Raw genomic sequence first — 25,972 nt, forward strand, 5'->3', positions numbered from 1 at the left:
CTTCTCTTCATGGGACCCTGTGCTTGTCTTTCATTAAAGTGAAGCTGCATTTAAGACAAAATTTTTTTGTTTTAATTTTTTTTTTAAAGGAGAGCGAATGAGAGAAACTTCTCTGTTTAATGAGCCATACAGTCTAATGAAAAGAATTAATTGAACGTGGCCAGTTGGTTATGGATCAGTATTTTTCCCCCAAATAATCCTATGTTATTCTAATTTGCTTTATGGATATAAATATAACTCTGTTTCATAAAATGTTCGAATTTTAAAGAAGACACGTGAAATACACTGAATTCATCCAGAATAGAATCCCAACCTGACTTTTACTTTCTATTTAGAGACATGGTAACTAAAGCCTGCTCTTTATAAAAAAAAAAAATGGGGTTAAAGGATTGTGACTTTAGTTTTTAAAAAAATTCTAAACATTCTACATTATCATGAAAACATGGCTTCTGGCAAGGAATAGTTCATGCCAGCATATTCTATACATGTTATTAAATTACAGAACAGTGGCTGTGTTCCATGCATTTATCTTACTCTAATTTTCCTATCAAGCAAAAGTGTGCAGTTAAGATATCTATCAATGATTTTCTTCAGTGATCTAAGATCAAATTTCTCCAGAAAAATGTCAAGTTCAAAAACACTACAATAGGCAAGAAATTAATTCATAAGACTTTTAAGTCAGGTGTCAGAGAAATGGTTTCAGTTCTCGGTGAGAAGTTCTGTGGAATTTTTATTTTTTCTTGTTATTCCGTTATGACGGATATGAGAGAATGGGAGTGGAGTTCTTTAAAAACAATGACCATCACTGAATCTGACAAAAGAGAAGTTACACTTTTACTCAACTAAAGATTGACACATTCTTAAGCGTATATTCCCATGGTATATTTTGAAATAGTCTTACCTTGATTGTAAACAGTGACTTTGCCAAAGTATTTTAATAAATGAGCAAGTCAAAAATGTGATTCCATTTACACTCTCTATAAATGTAAATAATTTTTTAACTTTTTTTATTGAATGAAAGATTCTTTAAATTCTATAGTGCTTTACAATTTTCAGAAGTTTCACACACATGATTTCATATAATCCCATAATAACCCTTTCCCCCCCATTCTTATATTGTCCCTCCCCCGAATGTAAATAATTTGAAGGTATTATGAAGATAATTCTGAAAGGGAGTGGGTTTTCTTTGATTTTACATTTTTTCATCAAAATGGAAGTTAAAAATAGCATAGCTGTCTAATGACAGGCCTGAATTTACTTTGTTCAGGTTACCCAGAGGTTGTCTAAATTTGCAATTTTAATAAGATCTTTTTTTTTAAATTGAAGTATAGTTGATTTACAATATTGTGTTTGTTTCAGATGTACAGCAAAGTGATTCAGTTATATATTTTTTCAGACTATTTTCCATTGTAGGTTATTACAAGATATTGAATATAATTCCCTGTGCTATACAGTAAATCCTATTGCTTATCTATTTTATGTATAGTAGTTTGTATCTGTTAATCCCATACGCCTAATTTGTCCTTCCCACCCTCCCTCTCCCCTTTGGTAACGGTAAGTTTGCTTTAATAAAACCTTTTTTTTAGTTACAAAAGTTATACATGCTTTTTGGAAGAAGTTGAAACAATACAAAAATAATTTAAAAATAAGATTCTGCTTCCAAAATTCATTCCTTAATGTTAAAAACTGATAATACTTCAGTACAACCTTTCTAGACTTTTTCAAGTCCATTAAAAATGTATACATGTATAAATACTTCCTTTTACAAAAATGTAATGCACATATGTCATACTTGGCAATTTGATTTTTTTTTTTTTGCTTTACATAAGATCACCTATAACTTTCTATACTGCTTTTCATACTTTTTAACTATCGCATAATAATAGTTCATTGATTGACTACTTCAAAATTTATTTGATTATTTTTGTAATAGGCATGAGGTTTCCAATTTATTTTTACTATTTCAGTCATGCATTTTACTTTAAAGATTTATGTCAGGCTTTATGTTGGAAAATAAAATTCAAGTAGAAATTTACATTTCTCTTCATGGGCAAGTGTTAAATTTAGCATATAAGGCACAGGACTTTCTAGGTACTGTCCAGGGAAAAGGAAATGACTAGATGCTGAATGGGCTTGACTATGCTATCTTGCCTTTATAAAATGCCATGAATGCTTGTTTTACTTCTTCATCTTTCTCCCATAAATTTCTGGGGCAGACAGTGGCAACTGGCTGACTGAACAACCATTCCCAGCCCTTGTACCATTGCCTACCTCCCGTCTGCACCCCAGGAAAGCCAAATATTTACTTCTCAGGCTCCCGTGCAGCTAAGGATATCCATGGAAATGCAGCAACCATGTTTTGGTGTTGAGGCAGAGACCACAGGAAACAAAGTGATGTTGGCTCAGACATCATCATACCAGCAGCCACTTAGTTCTGGACTTCTCAATACATATGAAAAACAAAGTCTTCTTTGTTTAAGCCACTATTTATCAAGCTTTCTGTTACCTGTGCCCAAATACGTTATTAAGTGATCCATCTCCAGGCTACAGGTTTAAGAAAATGAAAACAGAAACTTCTTATGCTATATAAGTAATTTGGGGTTCTCCTTCTGCAGGGCCTGGTCAGAATTCCTCAGGTGCTACTATGAAGTACCAATTTTACGAGGCTGCCTTTGCTTGGGAAAATTTCATATAAATCACAAAGCAGCTAGGAGGGCACAGTATACAATTCTTGACAGGTAACCTGAAATGGAAAGCAGCGTGGAAGACATTGGAGCTGGTTAAGAACACAGATAGTTATATACAACGACAAGAAAAAACATACAGCTCTATGGGGGAGAGCTCTTTGACCATGGTTTTCAGTGCCTCCAAATAAGATAGAATTAGATTGTCTTCCAGGGATGACCTGCAGTTTTTATCTTCACGGGAAGGTCTCATCTGAGATTTTACAGGGTTGTTCACAAAAACCTTCTGGGTCAGAGTGTTGCAGTGACCATAAACTGATGGCAAGAATAGGTGCTTTGTCAATTTCTTTGGAAGAATCCAATTATCAATAAGAGAAGAAACACTAGAAGAAAGAAGAATTGGACCAAAATGAGTAGAATTGGAACATTAAGTTTTAGAGGTGTTCATCAGTCAGCTGAGGGCCTCCTGGGCAGCCTCTGGGATATGAGGGAAGCCACAGTTAACCAAACACTCTTTCTGCACCAGAAAATACCCTGACAGTGTGTATTCCTCACTTTTCCAGGGCTACTAGTGAGTAATCAGCTCTTTTAAACAACTGTGTTCCCAGAAATGCTCCTCAGGGGTGCTAAGGACCAATGACTCATCAGCCCAAGACAAATCACAAAAGGAGAAGGCACCAGAGGGGTTCATCAGAGGCAGGTAGAGAGGCAGGAACTGGGTCTCTTTCACCTATAAGCTGTTGAATGATGGACAGGAGTGAAAGTGAGGAACCCCCCACCCCGACCCACCATGGGTGGCTGAGAATTAGGAAGAGGGGCTTGTTAAATGTAATTGGCAGAACTACTCCTGGCAGGCTTCTTCAGTGTTCTTATCATACCAGATTCTAAGTCCCTCCCCACTAATGTCCTGTGATACTGCAGAGTGAAGGCTTGTGAGGCTGAGGCAAGATCCACGAGCTGCCACTGGCGTCCACGTGGATGATCAGGGCTTTGTCTTACAGATGCTTCATTCCGTCCTCACTTGGCTTCCTGAGCATTGATGTGACAGAGAAAGCCTTAACTAGCCCATAATTGGTATTAGTCTTTCCATAGTCTGCTCCAGCCAAGTGAGATGCCCTTCACAGCCCTGGGAGAGTTGGGAAGAAGGAAGATAAACTTTAGAGAAAGGCAGATCCGAGTTCAAACCACGACTACTTAACATACCAATAACCCATGTGATCTTGGCGTGCAGTTTGACCCAGTTTCTTCATGTGAAAAACGAGGGGTTATGTTTCCACTTCAGAGGGTTGTTGAGAGGATTAAATGGGCTCATATAAATAATGTATTTACTGAAGAGACTGGCCCCGAGAATCAAATGTGGTTGATTTTTTTAGTGCTATCATCATCGTTATCATTGCCGTCATCATCGCCTTCACAGTGTTTATTATTCTGGGCTTCGGTGCCAGGGTTCACGTTTTCAAGCCCGTCATCCTCTCATCTTGTCTTGCTCATTCATTCATATTTTCATTCACTTGACAACATTTATGAGCCGCCTACCATGTTTTGGCACAGCAAGGATACAAAGAGAGCTGAGGTGTGGTCCTGCTGGCAAAGCGTCTGCAGACTGTCTGGGGAAGTGAGACACTTGCTCATCTTCCAGCGTCAGGTCCTGCCCTCTCTCCGTCCGCACTCTCCACTGTTGCCAGTGTGGCTTTTCTGAAATGCAGATTTGTCACTCCCCTCCCCTGCCAAAAACCCAACCCCCTCCTAAAACCCAGGTTTCCTCATACGGACGGACAATTTCTGTAACGACCAGATAGTAAATAGGTTTGCCTTTTTGGACTGTAGAATCTTTTTGTTTGTTTGTTTGTTTATTTGTTTATTTATTTTTGGCTGTGTTGGGTCCTTGTTGCTGCGCGCCAGCTTTCTCTAGTTGCGGCGAGCGGGGGCTACTCTTCGTTGCGGTGCGTGGGCTTCTCATTATGGTGGCTTCTCTTGTTGCGGAGCACGGGCTCTAAGCGCAAGGGCTCAGTAGTTGTGGCACGCAGGCTCAGTAGTTGTGGCACGCGGGCTCTAGAGCACAGGCTCAGTAGTTGTGGCGCACAGGCTTAGTTGCTCCGCGGCATGTGGGATCTTCCAGGACCAGGGCTCGAACCCATGTCCCCTGGCGGATTCTTAACCACTGCGCCACCAGGGAAGTCCCTGGACCGTAGAATCTTTACTGTCCATACTCGGCTCTCTCATTGTCACCTGAAAGCAGCTGTAGACCATGCACGAGTGAATGGATGTGGCTAGACATGGCTCAGGGGCCGTAGTTTTCAGATCCTTCCTAGACCAGACCTGACACATCCCTCTTGCCTCCTGAATGGAGTCACCGCTTTCTTCCCATCTTACAGTGTCTGCTCCTGTCCTACCAACTGCACGGCCGAGATGTGCCTCACTTGCTCACTTGAGTATCTTTGACTTGTTGCTCTCTCTGCCTAAAACACTCATTTTCTCCCTCCTACCTGGCTAAACCTGTCATGCTTGCCTGGTGTCTGCTTAGCTCTCCATTCCTGCGGACTCCACTCCAAGCCTCACATCCCCTCCACTCCTCTGCAAGCATGCACCACATTTTCCTCTAGCATGCTCCAGTGACTGCCACCACCGTAAAGCACTGTCACTGCACCTGTTCATCCACTGGTCCGCATCCCCAAATGGACAGCAAGTTCCCTGGAGGTAGGGGAGCCGAATATATTTACGTATTTAGTCAATGTGTGTTTAGGGAGCACCTATTTCGTGCCAAGGGCTGGGATTCATCAGTAAACACAGACAAGGGTATTACCTTTCCTCGGGGAAGTGGTCAGACAAAACGTAAACAGGGGAATACACTATGCCAAACAAATACAGGTTTTTAAATGTCTGCTCAGGTAAACAACAACAGCGGCAGGGAATAATGGGAGTCAGGGTGGGGTGGGCTGGAGTCAGGAGCCCTCCTCTGGACGACGTAGTCCAAGAAGGCTTTCTGTTTGCAAAGGGGCTCAGCTTCTTTGGAGAGACCTGCAGAGATGAGAGCGTGGCGAGCTAGAAGCTGAGAGGCATGAGCTAAGGTGTGCTGGGTGGTACCAGTCCTTTCTTTAATACAGTCCTAGGGCCACTGCATTGCCTAGAGACTAATCGGTGCTGGGTCCGTGTTTGGTAACTGTCTCAGTTGCATTCCTCAAAAGCAGATCCTGAGACCTGCTTTTTGAAAATACAAGAATTTAGACTCAGCAAGGTCACCTGAGAAGTAATGCCAGGAAGCACAATGATGAGTGGGGAAATGAGACAGAAAAAGGAAAACGCCCACCAAGGGTGTCCTTCGTGAGCAGATGTTGCTGTGGGCAACAGGGGCTTAATCCCATTGGAAGAAACTATATTGAACACACCTCAGACTTTCCCCACAGACAGACAAGGACACTGGGGGTTTATCCACCAGTTTCCATCCCACATTGTTTGGAAGCTGCCAGGGAATTGACTCCCAGAGACTCGCACCGTGCCCCAGTCACAGGCTGCATTCCTGCTGCCTGAGAAAGCCCGCAGCGGAGAGCCTCGAGTGCTTGGGGAGGAGCCTTTGATGCGTATGAGGACTGTCCCCCTGAAAATGCAGGTGGCCTGTAGGGTGGGCTGCGGGGATCTCAGCAGAGCATCAGCGGTCTCTCCTACAATAGCTAAATCAGTAAGTGAATAATAAGTGATTGGATGGATAAATGAATGAGTAATTGAAGTGAAATCAGTGAAAGAAGCCCAAGGTGAGTGATATGAAATAAGAGAAAATATGAGATATGAAATAAGAGAAAATATGAAAAAAGAGGAGTGAATCAATGAAATTAGTCCATGGTTCTTGCTCCAGGGGAGAGTCAGGGAAATTCCTTTGGTGGCAGTGGTGTGCTAGAGCACAGCTGACTGTGCAGCTCTCTTCCCAATCAAGGTTCAGAGATGTTATGTTGGTAGCTTGGCATTGGCCATCGTGGGAGTATTTACACCATGGAAATTGGCAAATGCTATAAACCAAAGCTTTATCCTCCGGAGATCTGATTGTCAGCACACACAGCTTGGTGGTAAGAGAAGTACCAATAGTTGGTCCCAGGATCCCACTCACTTTCCAGCCAGGCTCCTTACTCTCACTTATTTCTTCCATGTTCATGTCTGAGACTGTGTATCAGGCCTTGGAAGATGTCCCCTCCCTGACTTCACTACAGACCACAATCCCCATGAGAGCCATTAATCAGCCTGATTTCCTGTCCTCCTCCAACCTATTGCTTTCAACTATGCCTTGCAAATTAACCAGAAGGATTAATAGCACCTTTCACTGATATTCCTTGTGTGGTTCAATTTATTCGAAGGAGGGAGCTGCTTGACCTCTTTCCAGGGGAAAACCTTTGATATCGTCAACTGTGTAAAGATATTCCTGCTCTGCTATGGGGGATTTTCGTTTGTGGATGCTCATTAAGCCAGAAAATGCAAGGCAGTGCTTCTGTTCTCTTTCATCCGAATGTATTCCGAATCAGGCTGCATGCAAGGGAAATCTCTGCTGGCTAATTTCTCCCATTTAGAGAGTAATTTTTGCTGTTAGGAACAGAGCCGTAGATCATCCAGGACAGTAGTGAAATGAGAGTTCATCATAGGAGATTTATATCAGTACCCTGAACTCAAGGGAAGTGAATGATTGGGCCAGTGGTTATGATATTGATTATCTTAGAATGTGCTGGAGGGTGAGGTATCTGCTCTGTTTGAGGAGAATTTGGACCTTGAGGAAAGATAGCAACACAGAGCTTTTTTTTCTTTTTTAATTTTTATTGAAATATAGTTGATTTACAATGTTGTGTTAGTTTCAGGTGTACAGCAAAGTGATTCAGTTATATATATATATATTCTTTTTTAGATTCTTTTCCATTATAGGTTATTATAAGATATTGAGTAGAGTTTCCTGTGCTGTACAGTAGGTCCTTGTTGGTTATCTATTTTATATATAGTAGTGTGTATATTTTACTCCCAAATTCCTGATTTATCCCTCCCCCCCTTTCCCCTCTGGTAACCATAAGTTTGTTTTCTATGTCTGTGAGTCTATTTCTGTTTTGTATCATTTTTTAGATACCACGTATAAGCACAATCATATGGTATTTGTCTTTCTCTTTCTCACTTAACTTCACTTGGTATGATAATCTCTAGATCCATCCATATTGCTGCACATGGCATTATTTCATTCCTTTTTATGGCTGAGTAATATTCCATTGTATATGTACCACATCTTCTTTATCCACTCATCTGTCGATGGACACTTAAGCTGCATCTGTGTCTTGGCTATTGTAAATAGTGCTGCTATGAACATTGGGGTGCAAGTATGTTTTCAAACTGTGGTTTTATCCAGATATCTGCCCAGGAGTAGGATCTCTGGATCATATGGTAACTCTTTTTTTAGTTTTTTAAGGAACCTCAATACTGCTCTTTATGGTGGCTGCACCAATTTACATTCCCACCAACAGTGTAGGAGGGCTCCTTTTTCTCCACACCCTCTCCAGCATTTGTTATTTGTAGACTTTTTGATGATGGCCATTCTGACTGAACAGAAAGCTCTTATGATTTCACTTGTTTTGGGTAAGTGGACTTTTACCCCTGGACATGCCCTCGATGTCTAAGACGGTGAGCAAGTACACTGCGTTACCAGAAAGAAGGCAAAGGTTTGGCTTAGGATGAACACAGAGCGCGGAGCTTAGAGAAAATCACACATGGGCACGTGCACACACACAAACACAGTGTCTTTATGTCTGTCATCAAGTCACGTGTAATCCTTAGAGAATTGGCCTCAGATGGAAATTTTTCTCTTGAGCTCGTCTCTCTCATCTCTATCTACACCTCACACACACAGGTCCCCTCAGGCTCTTCTCCCTCTTGGGCCTTCCAGGACCCACCCCTAGTCCTCATTCCTTCCTGGCTGCATAACACAAAGTTTTCCCATCTCTTCCATCTCCCAGGAGAGTATATTGTCTGTCTCAGGAATCAGCATTAGTCTTGCAGAGCCAAGCATCTACAAGACACACAAGCCGTCCTCTTGGTAGTATTGATGGCCTCTCTGAGCAACACTTGTCAAGCTGAGAAATTTATGTCTCTTTACAGCATCTTCCAATATTCTTCTTCTAAAGTCTTCCACCCCATCAAGGGTGAAAAGAGGAAGGACGGGGTTGGGGGAGGAAGGAAAGAAGGAAGAAAGGAAGAGAGGAAAGGAAAGAAAGAAGGAAAGGAGAAAAAGAGAGCAAAGTACCCACTAGGCAGTGGACTTTGCAGTATGTGTTTGTGAGACCCTAATGGAGGACATGGAAAACCTCAGGCCACTAAAGCCCTGTGGTACATTTCTTGGCAAAGAAGCCTGGACCATTTGACAATCCTTCTATCCATGTGGCCAAAAATTGTTCTTCCTGTTATTCTAGAGCTAATTAGAAGACTGCTGACTGAGGGAGTCTACAGACGAGGATTCTAGTTCCAACTCTGCTCTAGCTGAGTTGGGACAAGTGAATTTTCTTCTCTAGTTCTCAATTTCTTCAATAGTGCGGTGGTGGGAGGAGGTGGGTGGAGGAGAAGGAAGAGGAGGGGATACTTTAATGGTTTGGTGAGGGCTCTGAGCCTGATGCTTCACATCAGCTAATGTACACAAAGTCACGTGCAGTAAATTACTCTCAACCTCGTTCACCATCCAACTGCCACATTGACCTTCCATTGGATCCTTGAACTTGTCAAGCCTTTCCTCCCTCAGAGCCTTCACTTAAGCTGTGCCCTCTGCCCAGAGCTCTTCCCTCCACCCCACCCTCCATCACCCGTGGCTTCCTCTCCTTCATCCTCAAGGGCTTAGTGTAAATGTGACATCCTTGGGTATAACACCCTGTCTGGAAGAGGTTCCCCTCCCAACATTGAGCACAATTTGTAATTTTTTTTTTTATTTTGCATAACAAGTTTATTTTTAAAAGGCATATAGACAGTAAACAAAGTAAACATCCCATCAAGATCTTAACTTCTGCCAAGTATTATCTGTCCTAGAATTGCTCCATTAAGTCCCAGTCTCTAGACATCTTAAATTCAATAATCGTCATCTTCATCAGAGTCCATTACTTTTCTTCTGCTGAATTTAACTGTTGTTTTCTTTTCTGTTTGTTGGCTTACTTTCTCGAGGATTTCTATTAAACCTTGTTCTGACACCTTCCCACTTAGTTGTCCATACCGTGCCATCTGTATAAGGTAATTCTCTACTGCTTTAGTATTCTCAGGCTTTACAAGTGCTAAGTTACTTAATCGGGCCCGGGCTGACTGATCCAGAACTTGGGCTAAGATACTGTTTCTCATTTCTGCTTCCCTTTGCTTTGCTTCCTGTTGTGCTACATCGCCAGGGTCCTGGCACACGGCAGACCCTTGGGTCGGAACAATTAAATTCTAGAAAACATCCGGCAGGAACGCTAGTCGAAGCAGGCTAAATCCACGAGCTAAGGGCACCGAGAGACCCGAGGGGCTGAGAATTCTGTTTGGGACCAATGCCTGCCTGGGCGAGAACCAGCCCCTGCCCGGGAGAGGGCCCCCCCCACCCGCCCGGGGCAGCACGTGGTCCTCTGGCCGCCCGAGACCCCGCACGGCCTGTAATTATTTTATTTGTATGTTCTTTTGCTTCTGTCCCAACCCCCATCCAACATTAAGCTCCAGAGCAGGCAGGGACCTACTTTTTCTTTGTCTTTTCTCTGACCTTTTTACCTTTCTGTGCCCCACCATCTGGCACCTGGTAAATACACCATTAAACAGCTGCTAAATAAGCCAGTGAATTAGTCCTGATTTAGTGGATTTAGGACTGAGGTTTGGAGAAGTTAAAATAAACCGCTCAATGTCAGACAGCTAGGAATTGGACTCAAGCTCACATCCACCTGACTCCAGAACTGCTCCCCTGTACCACCAGGGTGGAGTAGCTGGATGGACTTCTGGAAGGGGAATCAGTGAGAGGATTTCCAAAGTTCCCTCCCACTCTACATTTTTCTGCAACACCAAGAGAATTTCGAACCCCCAAAGAGTTTCCATTTCTCTCTCTCCACTCTGTCCTGATGTATTGTAATTACAGAACCAGGTCCCTGGCTGATATAGACTGAAGGAGTTAATTTCACTCTCCCAAATATGGAATCAACCATCCCTGTAATACGTTATTCACTCAGCAGGATCTGACTCTTCCAATGTTATACAGACATTATCTGTTTAACCCTCACCAAACCCATGTGAGTTTGATATCGGTCACACAGTATGATTTCCCTTTAATCAGTGAGGACTGTGGGGAAGGAAAGGTAACCAGAAAGCCCATAGGTATCATATTTAACTCAAGTACAACATCTCATGTTTTCACAGATCAATAGAAGTTAAAAGAAAAAATAGTGGTTTGTGTGGTTTCAATACTCTGATGCCTTCCTTCTATGCATCAAACATTTTGAACTAAATACATAATTTAAACACATAATAATCATTCCATTTTAAGTTCACTGGATGGTAGTATTAATAATATCTTACGGTATGTAAAGCACTTTAATATAAAATGAAAAGCCAAAGGTAGTTTCTTTGTAGCCATATAAGCACTTAATTTAAAGGATTTGTCTTTAGGTCCTTTACCTCTAAATCACTACATTTTAACGTTTCAGGGAATTTTTAAGAATACAACTGTTTGAAACCATTATGCTATTCTGCCACATTTTTAATATAGGAATATTAAGCTTCACACACACACACTCTGTTGTTGTCAAGAGGAAATATGATCACATATGTTAAGTGCTGGACACATAGCTAGCCCATGGTACATAGTTAATAATGGCAACAACAGATAATTCCTCCTAACCTTTACCTGTACAAGTGTTGATTACACGCTTAGAACTCTTGCCCCAGAGAAGTGCACATGTGTAAATACCACACAAATCTCTGCATGAATGGAGAGGGGGCTACATGTAAATATATACTCCATCTCATTTTATTCTCTCAGTGATTTGGGAAGATACAGAGGATACCTCTGTTGTACAGGTGAGGAAAGGGCTATCTCCACGACGTATCACAGGGCTTTGGGCCCCATGACTCCATCCTTTCTTCTAGAAGAAATCATACCAAAGGTGCTATCATGACATGGCACAAAGGGCTGAAACATCCAGTATTGTATGATGAAATCTAGATTTCAGCATTGAGCGATTAAAATCATGTCCTCCTTATTCCTACCAGTACTAAAGGCTGACAGAAAGAGCGCATTTGGTCATGAGCACATCCACGTCACAGCGATAAAGATCTGATTCCCTTCAGCCTTGGTGTTCTGTGTGTATCATCCCCAGATTTCACAGTGGGTTGGAGTAGCTTCTAAATGCCTCCTCAAGTCCCATCGGTGGTACAAACTAGGAAGAAAAGCAAACAAAGCAAAAAAGATCAGTGTTTCTGGAGTGCTTAGATGTTGGTTCACTGGGGCTGATGGTCATATAGATTTAGCTAGGGAGTAAGTCTAAATTCCCTATTTTATGTCCTGCAAGATCTTACCAAAAAGTTCAAGTAATAACCCTTGTTAACATTTATTGAGTGCTTTTTCTGTGCCAGGATCTGTTCTAAATGCTTTAGCGCATCAGCACATTTTGCTTTTACTACATCTATTATATCGTTTGGTCAAGTTGTTTCTATTTTAAAATACTGATTATAAAAACTAATAACTTGGTGAATTCTGGATCAAGATGGCAGAGTAGGAAGATACTGAGCTCACCTCCTCCCACAGACACAAAAAAACTACAACTACATATAGAACAACTATCTCTGAGAATGACCTGAAGACTAGCAGAACAGGTTTTCTAAAACTAAGGATACAAGGAAAAGGCCACATTGAGATGGGTAGAGGAGCAGAGATGTGGTCTAGTCAGAACCTACACCCCTGGTGCCCTGACCTACAGAGGGAGGGATATCACAGCCATGGTGGTTTCCCCTGAGGAGCGAGGGGTTTGAGCCCCACATTGGGCTCCCCAGCCTGGGGGAGCTGCACCAGAAAGATGAGCCCCTATAACGTCTGGCTTTGAAAGCCAGAGTGGCTTCTGTCCAGGAAAGCTGGAGGGCTGTGGAAAACTGAGACTTAGTTCTTGAAGAGCATACACACATACTCACTTGCTCCAAGTCCCAGTGCAGAAGCAGCAGCTTAAAAAGTGCCTGTGTCAGGCTTCCCTGGTGGTGCAGTGGTTAAGAATCCGCCTACCAGTGCAGGGGACACGGGTTCGAGACCTGGTCCGGGAAGATCCCACATGCCATGGAGCAACTAAGCCCACAAGCCACAACTACTGAAGCCCACGTGCCTAGAGCCCGTGCTCCACAACAAGAGAAGCCACTGCAGTGAGAAGCCCGTGCACCGCAACAAAGAGCAGCCCCCGCTCACTGCAACTAGAGAAAGCCCGCATGCAGCAACGAAGACCCAACGCAGCCAAAAATAAAATAAATAAAATAAATAAATTTTTTTTAAGAAGTGCCTGTGTCATAGAAGAAAGAGATTCATTGACTAAATTTTAGGGCATGTGCTGGAGGGGCAGAGATCTGGTGAAATTTTCTCCAGGGACAGAAGAAGTGGCAGGTGCCATTTTTTTTTAAAACTCTCCTTCCACCTCGCGGGCCCAGCATGGGCATGTACCATTTCTGTCACTCTCCATCAACTTAACTAACACCATGTGCACCAACCAAGTATTTCCTTGAGGACCTACCCTGCCCAACCTGCCTGCCCCAACTGGCTCCCCCAAAGCAGCTGCTGCCATGTTCTACCCAGCAGGCATCCCCAGCTGGCACTGGCACCCCTCCAGGTGTCTCCTGCTCCAGGGGTCCAGCCCCACATACCAGCATACCCACAACAGTCTCAGTCAGGCCTCAAAGCCACTTCAGAGTGAAAGACACACAGTGAAGAAGTGGAAAAAGATATTCTATGCAAATGGAAACAAAAAGAAAGCTGGGGTATCAATACTTGCATCAGATTAAATAGACTTTAAAGCAAAGACTGTAAAAAGAGACAAAGAAGGACCTTACATAATAATAGAAAAGATTAATCCAACAGCAAAGCAAATATTAACAGACATAAAGGAGAAATTGACAGCAATACAATAATAGTAGGGGACTTTAACACCCCACTTATATCAATGGATAGATCATCCAGACAGAAAATCAATCAGGAAACATTGACCTTAAATGACACATTATATCTGATTGACTTAATATATAAATACAGAATATTCCACCCCAAAAGAGCAGGATATGCATTTTTCTGAAGTGCACTTAGAACATTCTCCAGGATAGATCACGTTAGACGAGAAAATGAGTCTCAAATGTAAGAAGACTGAAATCATTTCAAGCATCTTTTCCCACCACAATGGTATAAGACTAGACTCTCAGTTACAAGAAGAAAACTGTGAAAAACACAAAGACTTAAAGGCTAAACAACATGCTACCAAACATGCTTCTTCTGGTCCATGGATCACTGAAGAAATCAAGGAGGAAATCACAAAATACCTGGAGACAAATGAAAATAGAAACAAAACATTCCAAAATCTGTGGGACTCAGCAAAGGCAGATCTAAGAGGGAAGTTTATAGCAATAGAGGCCTACATCAGGAAACAAGAAAAATCTCAAATAAACGATCTAACATTACACCTACAGGAACTAGAAAAAGAAGAACAAAGCCCAAAGTTAGTAGAATAAAAATAATAGAGATCAAAGTGGTAATAAATGAAAGAGACTAAAAACCAATAGAAAAGATCAATGAAACCAAGAGCTGGTTCTTTGAGAAGATAAACAAAATTGATAAACCTTTAGCTAGACTCATCAAGAAAAAAAGAGAAAGGGCCCAAATGAATAAAATCAAAAATTAAAGAGAAGTTACAACCGACACCACAGAAATACAAAGAATCATAAGAGATTACCACAAACAATTATATGCCAACAAATTAGATAACTGCAAAGAAATGGATAAATTCCTGGAAACATACAATCTTCCAAGACTGAATCAGGAATGGGGCAGGGGCGGGGGGGTGTTTGTGGTGGTGATGGGATGAATTGGGAGACTGGGATTGACATATATACACTAATATGTATAAAATAGATAACTAAGAAGAACCTGCTGTATAAAAAAAATAAAATTCAAAAAACAACAAAAAAAGACTGAATCAGGAAGAAACAGAAAATCTGAAAAAACTGATCCCTAGTAATGAAATTGAATCAGTAATCAAAAAAACCCCAACAAACAAAAGTTCAGGACCAGCCGGCTTCACAGGTGAATTAAGCAACTTTCCCAAGGTCACATTCCAGAGCCCATGCACTTAACCCTTACACAAGAATTCCTCTCGCTATACAAAGTGATCTGGTGTTCCTAATGGGGACTCCAAGCTACTATAAGAAGCTGCGTTCCAAAATTAAAATAAAATAAATGGGAGTATTACAGAATGGGTGAGTGTTAAGTGCACTTGATTGACTTTCTTTGGAAATGAGCAGGAAGTTCTTTTGAATTTAGCCAAACTAAGTGGGACAGGTTTGGCATTTGTTTCCTTCCCATCTTAGGCCATTCTCACCTTCTCAGATGTATCTTCTCTCTGGAAGACTTCTCTGAGTTCCTGCTCTTAATTTGCAGTACCTAATTCCCATAGATGCATGTTCTACACTAGGATAGACTATGACATTAGTTCGTAACCAGCTGAACCTTTTAGTAGTTGACTCAGAAAGAGCAAGGAATACAGAGTTGTAACCACCTAAGGGGCATTGAGGCTGACATATACTGAGATCTTGTCCTCTGGAAGAGCATATTTTAGATACTCACCTCCTCTTCCTCTACCCATCAACTCTAAAATTCTCCAACTATGCATTTTTTAAAATCTGTATTATTCCAAAAGACAAAACATGTGTATTGCAAAAAATACAGATAAACAAAAAGAAACAAGCAAGGAAACATACCAAATTCTTCCCACCTGGAGATATCCATCATTAATCCCTTGGTGTGTAGCTCTCCAGAGCCTTTGATGTGAGATTACCTTCTCTACCTTCTGATGTGTGACAGCTCTTTACACCAATATTTGGCCTCAAACACAGATATTTTGTCCTTGTGTTTAATTTTTCTACAAACAAAATTACTCCAGCTTTCCAGACAATTTTTTCAGACCCCACCACCCCATTCCCCATCATCACCCTGGCCTTCATTCCAGCCTGAACCAAATAAGATGCCGCACTTTAGAAGAACTCCAACCTTTCTCAGTGTGAGACGCTGAGCTCCTGTTGACAGATCTCGTGAGATCAGCACCATCCTAATAGCCGCCTTCTCTTTTGTTTCTTTGTTCTCCACAGCTTTTTGCAATCTTTGCATTTGCAACATGCGGTGGCTATTCCGGAGGCCTGCGGCTGAGTGTGGACTGTGTCAACAAGACGGAAAGTAACCTCAGCATTGACGTAGCGTTTGCCTACCCGTTCAGGTAGGGAATGGTGACTTGTGCTCACTTGTCTTCCGGAGGGGCAGGGCACTTTCTTCTTTCTGTGGTTTCTTTAAAAAATGCAATCTCCCACGGACTTCCGAGTAAAAAGAGAGGATTTTTCCTGAGCCTGCAGAATGCCCAAACAAGTAAAATGCCCACCTAACACCCTACCCTGGGAAAAATTATTCCATGGGAGTTGTACTTTCAAACGAGAATTAACTCTCCCTCCCCCAAAAAATGCTACAGATTGCCCAGTATTGGGGTCCATCAATATGGAGACCTCAGTTATACAATTTCTTCCTCCCCGTCCATAATTCTTTAAGGTCTCCCAAATTCTCTCTAGAATTGTGTGGTCACCTCTCATTTCATACTGACCATGCGATCCTGGCTGATAATGCGTTTAATGATATTAATAGCTAATACTGTTTCCATGTGCCATTGTGCTTAGCTTAAATATCATTACGTCATCACAGTGACCTTTTGAGGGGAGTACAAGTACCATCGCCATTTTCAAATGAGGAAACTGAGGCGCAGATACATTTGCCCACATTCCCTTGGCCAGTAGGTGGCAGAGTCAGTATTCGAGCCCACTCGGGTTAAGCCCAGGACTCACATCTACTTCAGTTGCTTGAGATAACTCTTTCAACCTCTTTATAAGTTCACTATGAAAGGTAAGACCTGTCTATAAAATGATGACTAGATACCTACTAGGACTTGTCCCACATCAGACATCCTGTGATTCTGATCCATCTACCCAAAGTGGATTAATTGAATTCAATTTCTAAATAATTTGTTTCTGTAAAAGTACCAAGCACTTGGTACCAAATAACTGGCATGATTTTGTAAAACACTTTCAACATAATATTTTGACATCTTATTAATATACTCTCATGTGTGCCCTTCAATTTAGCAAACATTTGTCAAATATTCATTCTGTGCCAGATACAGTGCTGGCTCTGGAATTACAGAGAAAAGTAGAAATTAGCCCCTAAAAACTTTTCTTAAATAGGCAAGTACAGTGTTTTCCAAAATCTTTCCCATGGAGCCCTAGATATTTAATGTTTCTAAAAAGAAAGGAAAAGAGGAAGAAAGTAAGAAGAAAGAGATAGAGAATAAGAGGGAGAGAGGGAAGGAAGGAGAGAGGGAGGGAGGGAGGCAGAATTTTTTTAATATAAATTTATTTATTTATTTATCTATTTATTTATTTATTTTTGGCTGTGTTGGGTCATCGTTGCTGCGCATGGGCTTTCTCTAGTTGTGGCGAGCGGGGGCTACTCTTCATCATGGTGCACGGGCTTCTCATTGCGGTGGCTTCTCTTGTTGCAGAGCATGGGCTCTGGGTGCGTGGGCTTCAGTAGTTGCTGCACACGGGCTCAGTAGTTGTGGCTCGCGGGCTCTAAAGCGCAGGCTCAGTAGTTGTGGCACACGGGCTTAGTTGCTCAGCGGCATATGGGATCTTCTCAGACCAGGGCTTGAACCCGTGTCCCCTGCATTGGCAGACGGATTCTTAACCACTGTGCCACCAGGGAAGTCCCAGAATTTTTAAATTATGTGATAAAATAAGTTTAAGAAATACTTCTTAGCACTTTGCCATTCTAATACACATTTTGAATCACCAAGAACACAGTGTTTCCCCAAACATATTTGGCCACAGAAACCCTTTCTCACTGAGCATCTCAGAAGATTTGTATATCATGGAACGCATCCTTAGTATACTGATCTAGTGAACTTTTCCTAGTCCAAAACAAAAGTGACTCAGTTCACAGCCAATGAATCACGCAGACAGGGCATTTATACCAATGTATTAAATGGTTTTTAAGAGTCATACAGTGATAAAAGTTGCAAACACCTCTGCTCAAGTAGATACTCTCCTAATTAACTAATAAGGAGTCCAAAGCAGAGAAATATTAAGTATAGAATGCCTGGTAATTTAGTAATAAGAGCTTCCTATGCTAGTGGAAGTGGGAGTGGGGATGCTTGACACATCTGAAGGTTCTGGAGGAACTCCTTGGCTTTAGTGTGGAATGGCCAAGCCAATGCATGCTTACTCATCAACACAGGGGATCTAGAAGAGGAGATGAGAATTTTCTCTGGCTGAGCAACAGGGGTGGGATGCTTAGTAACATTATTCGTGACATTGTAAGGTCTGCATTGCTTTCTACCAGGATTTCCCACCAAGAGATATGATAGAAGCAGATGACTTGAAGATCAGTCCCTTAATTTTTTTTTTTTTATAAATTTATTTACTTATTTATTTATTGGCTGTGTTGGGTCTTTGTTACAGTGGACGGGCTTCTCATTGCGGTGGCTTCTCTTGTTGCGGAGCATGGGCTCTAGGCGCGTGGGCTTCAGTAGCTGTGGCTCGCGGGCTCTAGAGCACAGGCTCAGTAGTTGTGGCGCACGGGCTCAGTTGCTCCGTGGCATGTGGGATCTTCCCGGACCAGGGATCGAACCCATGTCCCCTGCATTGGCAGGCGGATTCTTAACCACTGCGCCACTGGGGAAGTCCCAGTCCCTTAGTATTTAAAGAGCAACAGGTCGCTGAACATTGAACACAGGTCTCTCTGTCCCTCAAACTAAAAGATACCAGTCAAGAAACCTGTGTAGTTGGAAAACCAGTGCCTAGGTTGGGGTGGTGGTGGAGAGCAGGGTGATATCTAACTTCACGCAGCCCTTAGCTAAGTGAACAATTTGAAAAGGCCTTTCACGCAAACATTTTCCAGCCTTGGGCTTCTTCATTTTCTTCCTAAGCCATATTACTGGCCCAATTAAAAGCAACTGGAGAAATTGGGTAAAAAGGTTTATTACCATCTGTAAGTATAGTGGCCTGCTCATTTGAAAGAGTTTTACTTGGGTTCTGAAACAAAAATTATGAACCTTTTTTTTTTTTTTTAACAGCAGAACTTTTCTTCCATACCTTATCTTGCTCTGAAGCTCTCTCTATATAACAGATATGAGTCATTGAAAACGTTGAACAAGAGGAGGAAGGGGACTTGAAGCATCCAGCTGGTCTTCCTGAGCCCTCTCCCTGCCACACACGTTGCCCACCCCCAGCTGTACCGCGCTTCTAATATCTCTTCAGAACCCTAGGTCTCCTAGAAGCATTTTAAAAACCACCATTCTAGAAAAAAGCAAGAAAGCTTTTGCCACTCTGCAGATCACATCTGTACAATATTTACTGTCTATACTGTTAAGAAATCAAGATTAGCCTATCTCCTCCCACAGAATGTCTTACCTTTTTGTCCCATTAATGTCCATGTAGGAGATATACATTCCAAAGAGGCCCAATTTTACTAGAGTTGCAATTTCAATTGTGCATTTGGGTACTTTAAAATATTGTGCCGCTATCTTTTCGGGGAAGATTTCCGTAGTAAGAGACACATCTAGAATTTATTCAGATTACTCTGAAGTCATTTGTTTCAGAAGTAAGGTGGTTTAGCAAGATGCTGGTGATGGAAATCATCAAAAAGTTATTTTCTTCTAAGATTTTACAAGCCAATGTCTTTGCACAGCAAAGGAAACCATAAACAAGACGAAAAGACAACCCTCAGAATGGGAGAAAATATTTGCAACTGAAACAACGGACAAAAGATTAATCTCCAAAATATACAAAGAGCTCATGGAGCTCAATATCAAAAAAACAAACAATCCAATCAAAAAATGGGAGGAACACCTAAATATACCAAAGAAGACATACAGATGGCCAAGAGGCACATGAAAAGAAGCTCAACATCACTAATTATTAGAGAAATGCAAATCAAAACTACAATGAGGTGTCACCTCACACCAGTCAGAATGGCCATTATCAAAAAATCTAGAAACAGTAAATGCTGGAAAGGGTGTGGTGAAAAGGGAAACTTCCTGCACTGTTGGTGGGAATGTAAATTGATACAGCCACTATGGAGAACAGTATGGAGGTTCCTTAAAAAACTAAAAATAGAACTACCATATGACCCAGCAATCCCACTACTGGGTATATACCCTGAGAAAACCATAATTCAAAAAGAGACGTGTATCACAGTGTTCATTGTGGCACTGTTTACAATAGCCAGGACGTGGAAATAACCTAAACGTCCACCAACAGATGAATGGTTAAAGAAGATGTGGCACATATATACAATGGAATATTACTCAGCCATAAAAAGAAATGAAATTGAGTTATTTGTAGTGAGGTGGATGGACCTAGAGTCTGTCATACAGAGTGAAGTAAGTCAGAAAGAGAAAAACAAATACTGTATGCTAACATATATATGCAATCTAAAAAAAAAAAATGGTATTGATGAACCTAGTGGCAGGGCAGGAATGAAGACATAGACATAGAGAATGGACTTGTGGGGAGGGGGAAGCTGGGGCGAAGTGAGAGTAGCATCGACATATATACACTACCAAATGTAAAATAGTCAGCTAGTGGGAAGCAGCAGCATAGCACAGAGAGATCAGCTCGGTGCTTTGCGATGACCTAGAGGGGTGGGATAGGGAGGATGGGAGGGAGGCTCAAGAGGGAGGGGATATGGGGACATGTGTATGCATATGGCTGATTCACTTTGTTGTACAACAGAAACTAACACAGTATTGTGAAGCAATTATACTCCAATAAGGATCGATTAAAAAAATAATATAAATAAATAAATAAAATTTTACAAACCAATGTCAATGATTTGATCATAATCTTAGAAACAAAACGAGAGTATTCAGCAGTTTCTGATTATTCTGTTTATTGCAAACACAAGGAAGACAGTAAACTCTAATGCCAAGTCATTTGAACAAAAACAATTAGTCTGTAAATGACAGATCAAAGGAAGCTACTTAACTTCCTTATCAGATTATCAAATGTGAGATAATGTCAATTTACAAAATGATAGATAATTTACAAAATATTCATGTGCTGCTTCCAATAAATATGCCCAAACTGTAACTCCTTCACACCACCACATGTATGCATTTTTCATGCACGCTTCTATCAGAAGGAATTTAATTCAGCAATATGTCCTTTTACTATGGGAATAAAACATTTGTCACCTGACCTGTTTGGTCTGTGATTAAAATGAACAAACAGCATTTAACTGTTTTTCTCATCTACTGTAATATGCTACTTTCATAGAAAACTCATTTTGATAATTTGGGGGGTTCTGTGTTCAATATTTTTAGCACTTTATTTATACACAAAAATGGGAAGTAGAGTTTCTTATTTTAAAGAAATTTAACACATTTGGAGGAAGCCTACTTGAGGAATGCCAACTAACACTTTGCATTTATATATGATGCCTGTCACACAACAGAGGAAATCAGAGTGGAGAGCTTAGGGACTATGGGAATAAAAGTTTTCATGGCAAAGGTTAGTTTTGAAGGGTCAGAGTATACTACATAATTATTGCACCATATCTATGAAGGGGGTTCTGAGGTTCCATTTGAGAAGACTGAGCTGAGAGAAATTTGTTCAGCATCACATAGAAAATCAAACTCAAGATTTTGGATTTCATATGTTATGTAATATGATCTACTAATTTGAATAAAAACTGAAGAAAGCAATGTTCAGGTTGTTTGAAGCATGCTGAGTAGAGCCAAAAATGATGATGGAGTAAAGTGATAAAGCTGGAAAGATGACTTTGGACAAGATTTTAGAAGACCTTGAACTCCTATGTGATTGAATATGGGGAAAGAGTCCAAGAAGGTAAGGAGAGAATAATAAGGAAAACCATTTTAAAGTGGAGAAGATAAATTTGGATTTGATCATGCTGAGTTTGTGTTTTCTATCAAGAAGTTTCATGCTTGAACCCCATGTAAGAAGAGATAGGGTAAGCCTGGAAATGGGGCTCCAAGAGTCATCTTCATGGAGTGAAAAGTAAGTCCTAGATGAAGAGAGGTCTTCAAGACAGATGGAAGAGTGGGCACACAGGGCTAAGCTCTGGGAGATGCCCACACTTAGAAGAAAGGAAGGAGAGCAGTGACTGAGCGAGAGCAAGAAGAGCCAGAAGGAAAAGGGGTGGGACAACCAGGCAAGTGCAGGCTTCACAGAAGGTAGGGATACGTCATGAATGAGTGATACCACTCAGCACTTCAAAGAAAAGTGAAAGCTAAAAGGCCATTGGAGGTAATGAATGGTGGTCATTAAGGAATTTCATGAGATATTTCCGTAGGAAGGAAAGCATGCCAGGCTGTTGGACAATGGCAAATAGAATTCAGTATGTTTTTCCCTCAGACAAGTAAAATGCAAAATGCTAAGGCTCGAACCATTTTCCCTTAAGCCTGTGTGAGATGATGTTTTTGAAGAAAGAGAGCAAGGTTGTTAATGACCTTCTTATAGAGAAGGCGTTCACCTCTGGCTTCTTGAAAGTAATCAGCTCATTTGATGAAGGGTGATAAACTTGCCACCTTGGCTAGACAGTCAAAAAGGTTTCCATAATAAAGGCGTAAAAATCTTCCATCATTTGAGAACAACTGAGTATAGAGAATAACAGCAGATTCATCATAAAAAGTAAATTAAGTTGTTATGTCACTTTTATGTCTGGAGTCGCCTGTCAGGATAAAAAAAGATATTGAGTTTTCTATCAATGTCAAGCACTCTTCTAGATATGGGATTAGTAATCCCTGCTTTAGATAATTAACAAAATTGCCCTTGATTAATTTATCCTAAAGAAATAACCAGAGATATAGAGAAAGAAGTGTGTACAAAGGTATTTATTGTTGAATTATTCTAAGTACCTCAAAATTAGAAATAACTTATGTGTCCAAAAATAGGGAATCAGTTAAATAAAATGTGGTAGGCAGACACTGAAAGTCATTTCCTCAAATAACATTTAAGGATATATATATATATATATATAATGATTCCAGTTTTGTTTCATTTTATACTAGCTGGCTGTAGCACATGCTGCCATTGCCCATACCTGTTAGTCCCTCACGATTCACACGTACACTTTTTATTGTAAACCCATATAGCTGTTAAAGGGCTTTCTCAAGCCACAGGAACTTGCTTGGTCAGTATGCAGGGCAGGCCAGAAATGCTGGGGAGTTAATATCTCCTGGAGCAGCCTTCATCCAATGACAAATGTGAGTTGGAGGATAAATATCCTAAGTGCCTCACCTCTCCTGGGGCACAGCTCTGAGCCAGGTCCCACACCATCTCTCAGAAGAACCCAGCAGGTACTTCCCACCGTGGAAACATGGTCATTAACACACCTTTTACTACCTGCTTTCCCTTTCCTGTCTCAGTTCTCCACTGGCCTATTGGTGTTTCCAGAGATGAATCTTCCAAAAACAAGTTGCACTCAAATCTTGATCTCAGGGTCTGCTTCTGGGTAATCCAACCTAAGACACTACCATTGTGTGAATTACCAACATTAAAGAAAGTGGATGGATGAATGGGTAGGTGAGTGGGTGGGTGGATGGATGGATGGACAGGTGGATGGATAGATAGGTAAAGAGAGAGAGAGGTACAGATAGATAGGTGGATAGATAGATAGACAGGTCGATCCCTATTTTCTCTCACTCTAAAAGATGTTGTACACTGTTGCTCATATGAAAACCAGCTTGGTCAGAAATCTCCTTCAGTGGTTTTCAGTTCAGGTTTCAAATTTGAAGCCACGGTTGGTTTTCTCTGTTCATGGTATCTTAGCATATGTGGTAGGTCTTTTCCAATTGACAGTCATAATAGCGTGTACTCAACCTTGGTTTCTGAAAAATAGATGATTGCTTAGATTTGGGAGATGATCCATGAGGCCTCCAAAATGACTTTTGTCTAAGACATACTCCATGGTTTGTCAGTCCACTGCAAATATATTCTCCAAATTTGGTGATTAACCACACAGCTTTTCACTTGGGATAACAACAAAAACTATGTCCTGTTTATAGAGATTATGTCATGATCACTGCGTCAACATGTTAATTTATTTCTAGGTGGTGAGATTATGAATGCATCAAATATTCTTTGTACACTTGTCCACATTTTCCAGATTTTCTCCAATAAGTTTTATGACTTTTTACCCTGTGAATTTACTGAAGCAACATAATGTAGCTTGAACTCTAGAGGTGGATTGCCTGGGTTCAAATCCCCACTCTGGAACTTCCTTGCTGTGTTTTGTTGAGAATGTTGCTTACCACCTCTGTTCCTTATCTGGAAAACAGAGACAGTGTTAACTATTTCATAGTAATGTTGTATTAAATAAATCATGTATAGGAAATGGTTAAAACAAGACCTGGCACTCAATAAAGTCTATTTTAGTATATTGTTTTTACTTTCATTACCAAGAAAAGGTAATTAAAAATAGAGAGCTGAAGAAGATATTCTAGTTAATTAGCAAAATGACCCTCAAGACGACAAAATGACCCCTTTATTATGTTATATTTTACACAGAATGGGAACTTCCCCATCCCTCTCTCTCCCAATATGCAAACATTAAGAGATGTGTACATATTTAACTATCTCTCATTTATTAACTTGCTTTAACTCTTTGATGCTTATTTGGGTTGCCCTGGAAGGTATTCTTATCGGGCCTGTATTTTTTTTTCTCATTAAACTAATGGGAGAATGAAAGCCTCCCAAAGTACAGAACAGAAACACTCAGCGGCACAAGCATGATCTTCCCGGGGTTGTTCGGTGGGAGTGGGATGGGAGAATGAGATTCTGAGTCTGATCTTTGTGATCCTTGAAACAGAATTTACGATGGGTCTTCTGTGTTGAGGGAAGGGCGAGCCGGGGCGGCTTGCTGGGCATCGGCTGCAGGAGCACTGTTCTGTCTGTGACTCTGGCCACTTGCTCTGATTCGCCCGCTTCTGTTTGGAACGTGGGGACAGGTGGAGGTTGATGCCAGGAAAGCTGTGGAGTTTGGGCCTTTATTTGGTAATGCTAGCTCTGTCATGGGGGGAAACATTTTTCCCCTAAGATCCTTGTCCTAGAGCAATGGTGATAAACTCTTTTTTATCATAAAGGCCAAATTGGGGAAAATAAAAATGTTAAGAGCTGCAATTTTTTATATCTTGTGTTCAGGAAATGCTGCATTTGCAATTACATTTGAGCATGTGTTTATTGTTTCTCATTACCAGAGGGTTTCACTCTTTTTGGCTAAAATTTCAGAAACTTTATAACTACAGTATCTCATTTTAATGTTATGCCTTCAAATAAATTTTGGATGTGGTGAGACCTGGTGGTTCTCTGGGGCAGTCAGATGGGGAGATTGGAAGATGGTATAGCCAAAGAATTAATGGTGGGTCTCTGGCCACACCCCTGGCTTCACATCCAAGCTCTGCCACCCAGCAGATGGGCAAGTTATAGTCTCTCTGGGCCTAGGTTTCCTACTCTAAGCAGAAAATGAGAGTACTTTCCTCATAGTATGGTTGTAATCATTCAATTAGGTCATACAAGTTGTTTGTGCAACAGAGTCTGGCGCACATCAAGTATTCACTGAATGGTATCTTCCTTGCTGTTAATTGTATCAATAGAATTTGGTGCAAGGAACTGGCAGAGTACAGCTGTAGACCAAGGACAGTCCTATTTGGAGATATCTACAATAAAGAGAGGAGCTATCATTTGTAGGGAATGTCTGCAGAGATCACAGAAAATGTGGCACACTGGCTGCTGCCATGGAATGGGTTAAATTAAAAAATTAGAGAATGACCAATTCATTTACTCCATCCCCACCGCACTGTTCCCCTGGCAACCTGAGTAACTGATAGAATGGGAACATTTTTGTTGCAGCATTTCTCCAAAAGGACAGTGGTGGGGAGTTCCATAGAAGGATGTCTTAGTTTCGGTTCTCCCAAAAGCACATGCGGAGACAAGGCTTTGTAGTTTTCTTGGCAGGTGATCCCTGGAAATACCAGTAAGGTGTG

General features: G+C 41.2%; 1 protein-coding gene across 2 annotated transcripts in view; it reads left to right on the forward strand.

Annotated features, from left to right (window-relative positions):
- Positions 1 to 25,972, forward strand: part of SYNPR (synaptoporin) — a gene marked incomplete at its 3' end in the record, with an annotated part of 295,355 nt that overhangs the window by 166,694 nt on the left and 102,689 nt on the right. For both annotated transcript variants that reach the window (XM_082412377.1, XM_082412378.1), the window contains one exon: positions 16,020 to 16,144. In XM_082412377.1, coding sequence (XP_082268503.1) covers positions 16,020 to 16,144 — 125 coding nt within the window. The remainder of the gene's footprint in view (positions 1 to 16,019; positions 16,145 to 25,972) is intronic.

This window comes from Balaenoptera physalus (genome assembly GCF_965194825.1).
Source record: "Balaenoptera physalus genome assembly, chromosome: 11".
NCBI lineage: Eukaryota > Metazoa > Chordata > Mammalia > Artiodactyla > Balaenopteridae > Balaenoptera > Balaenoptera physalus.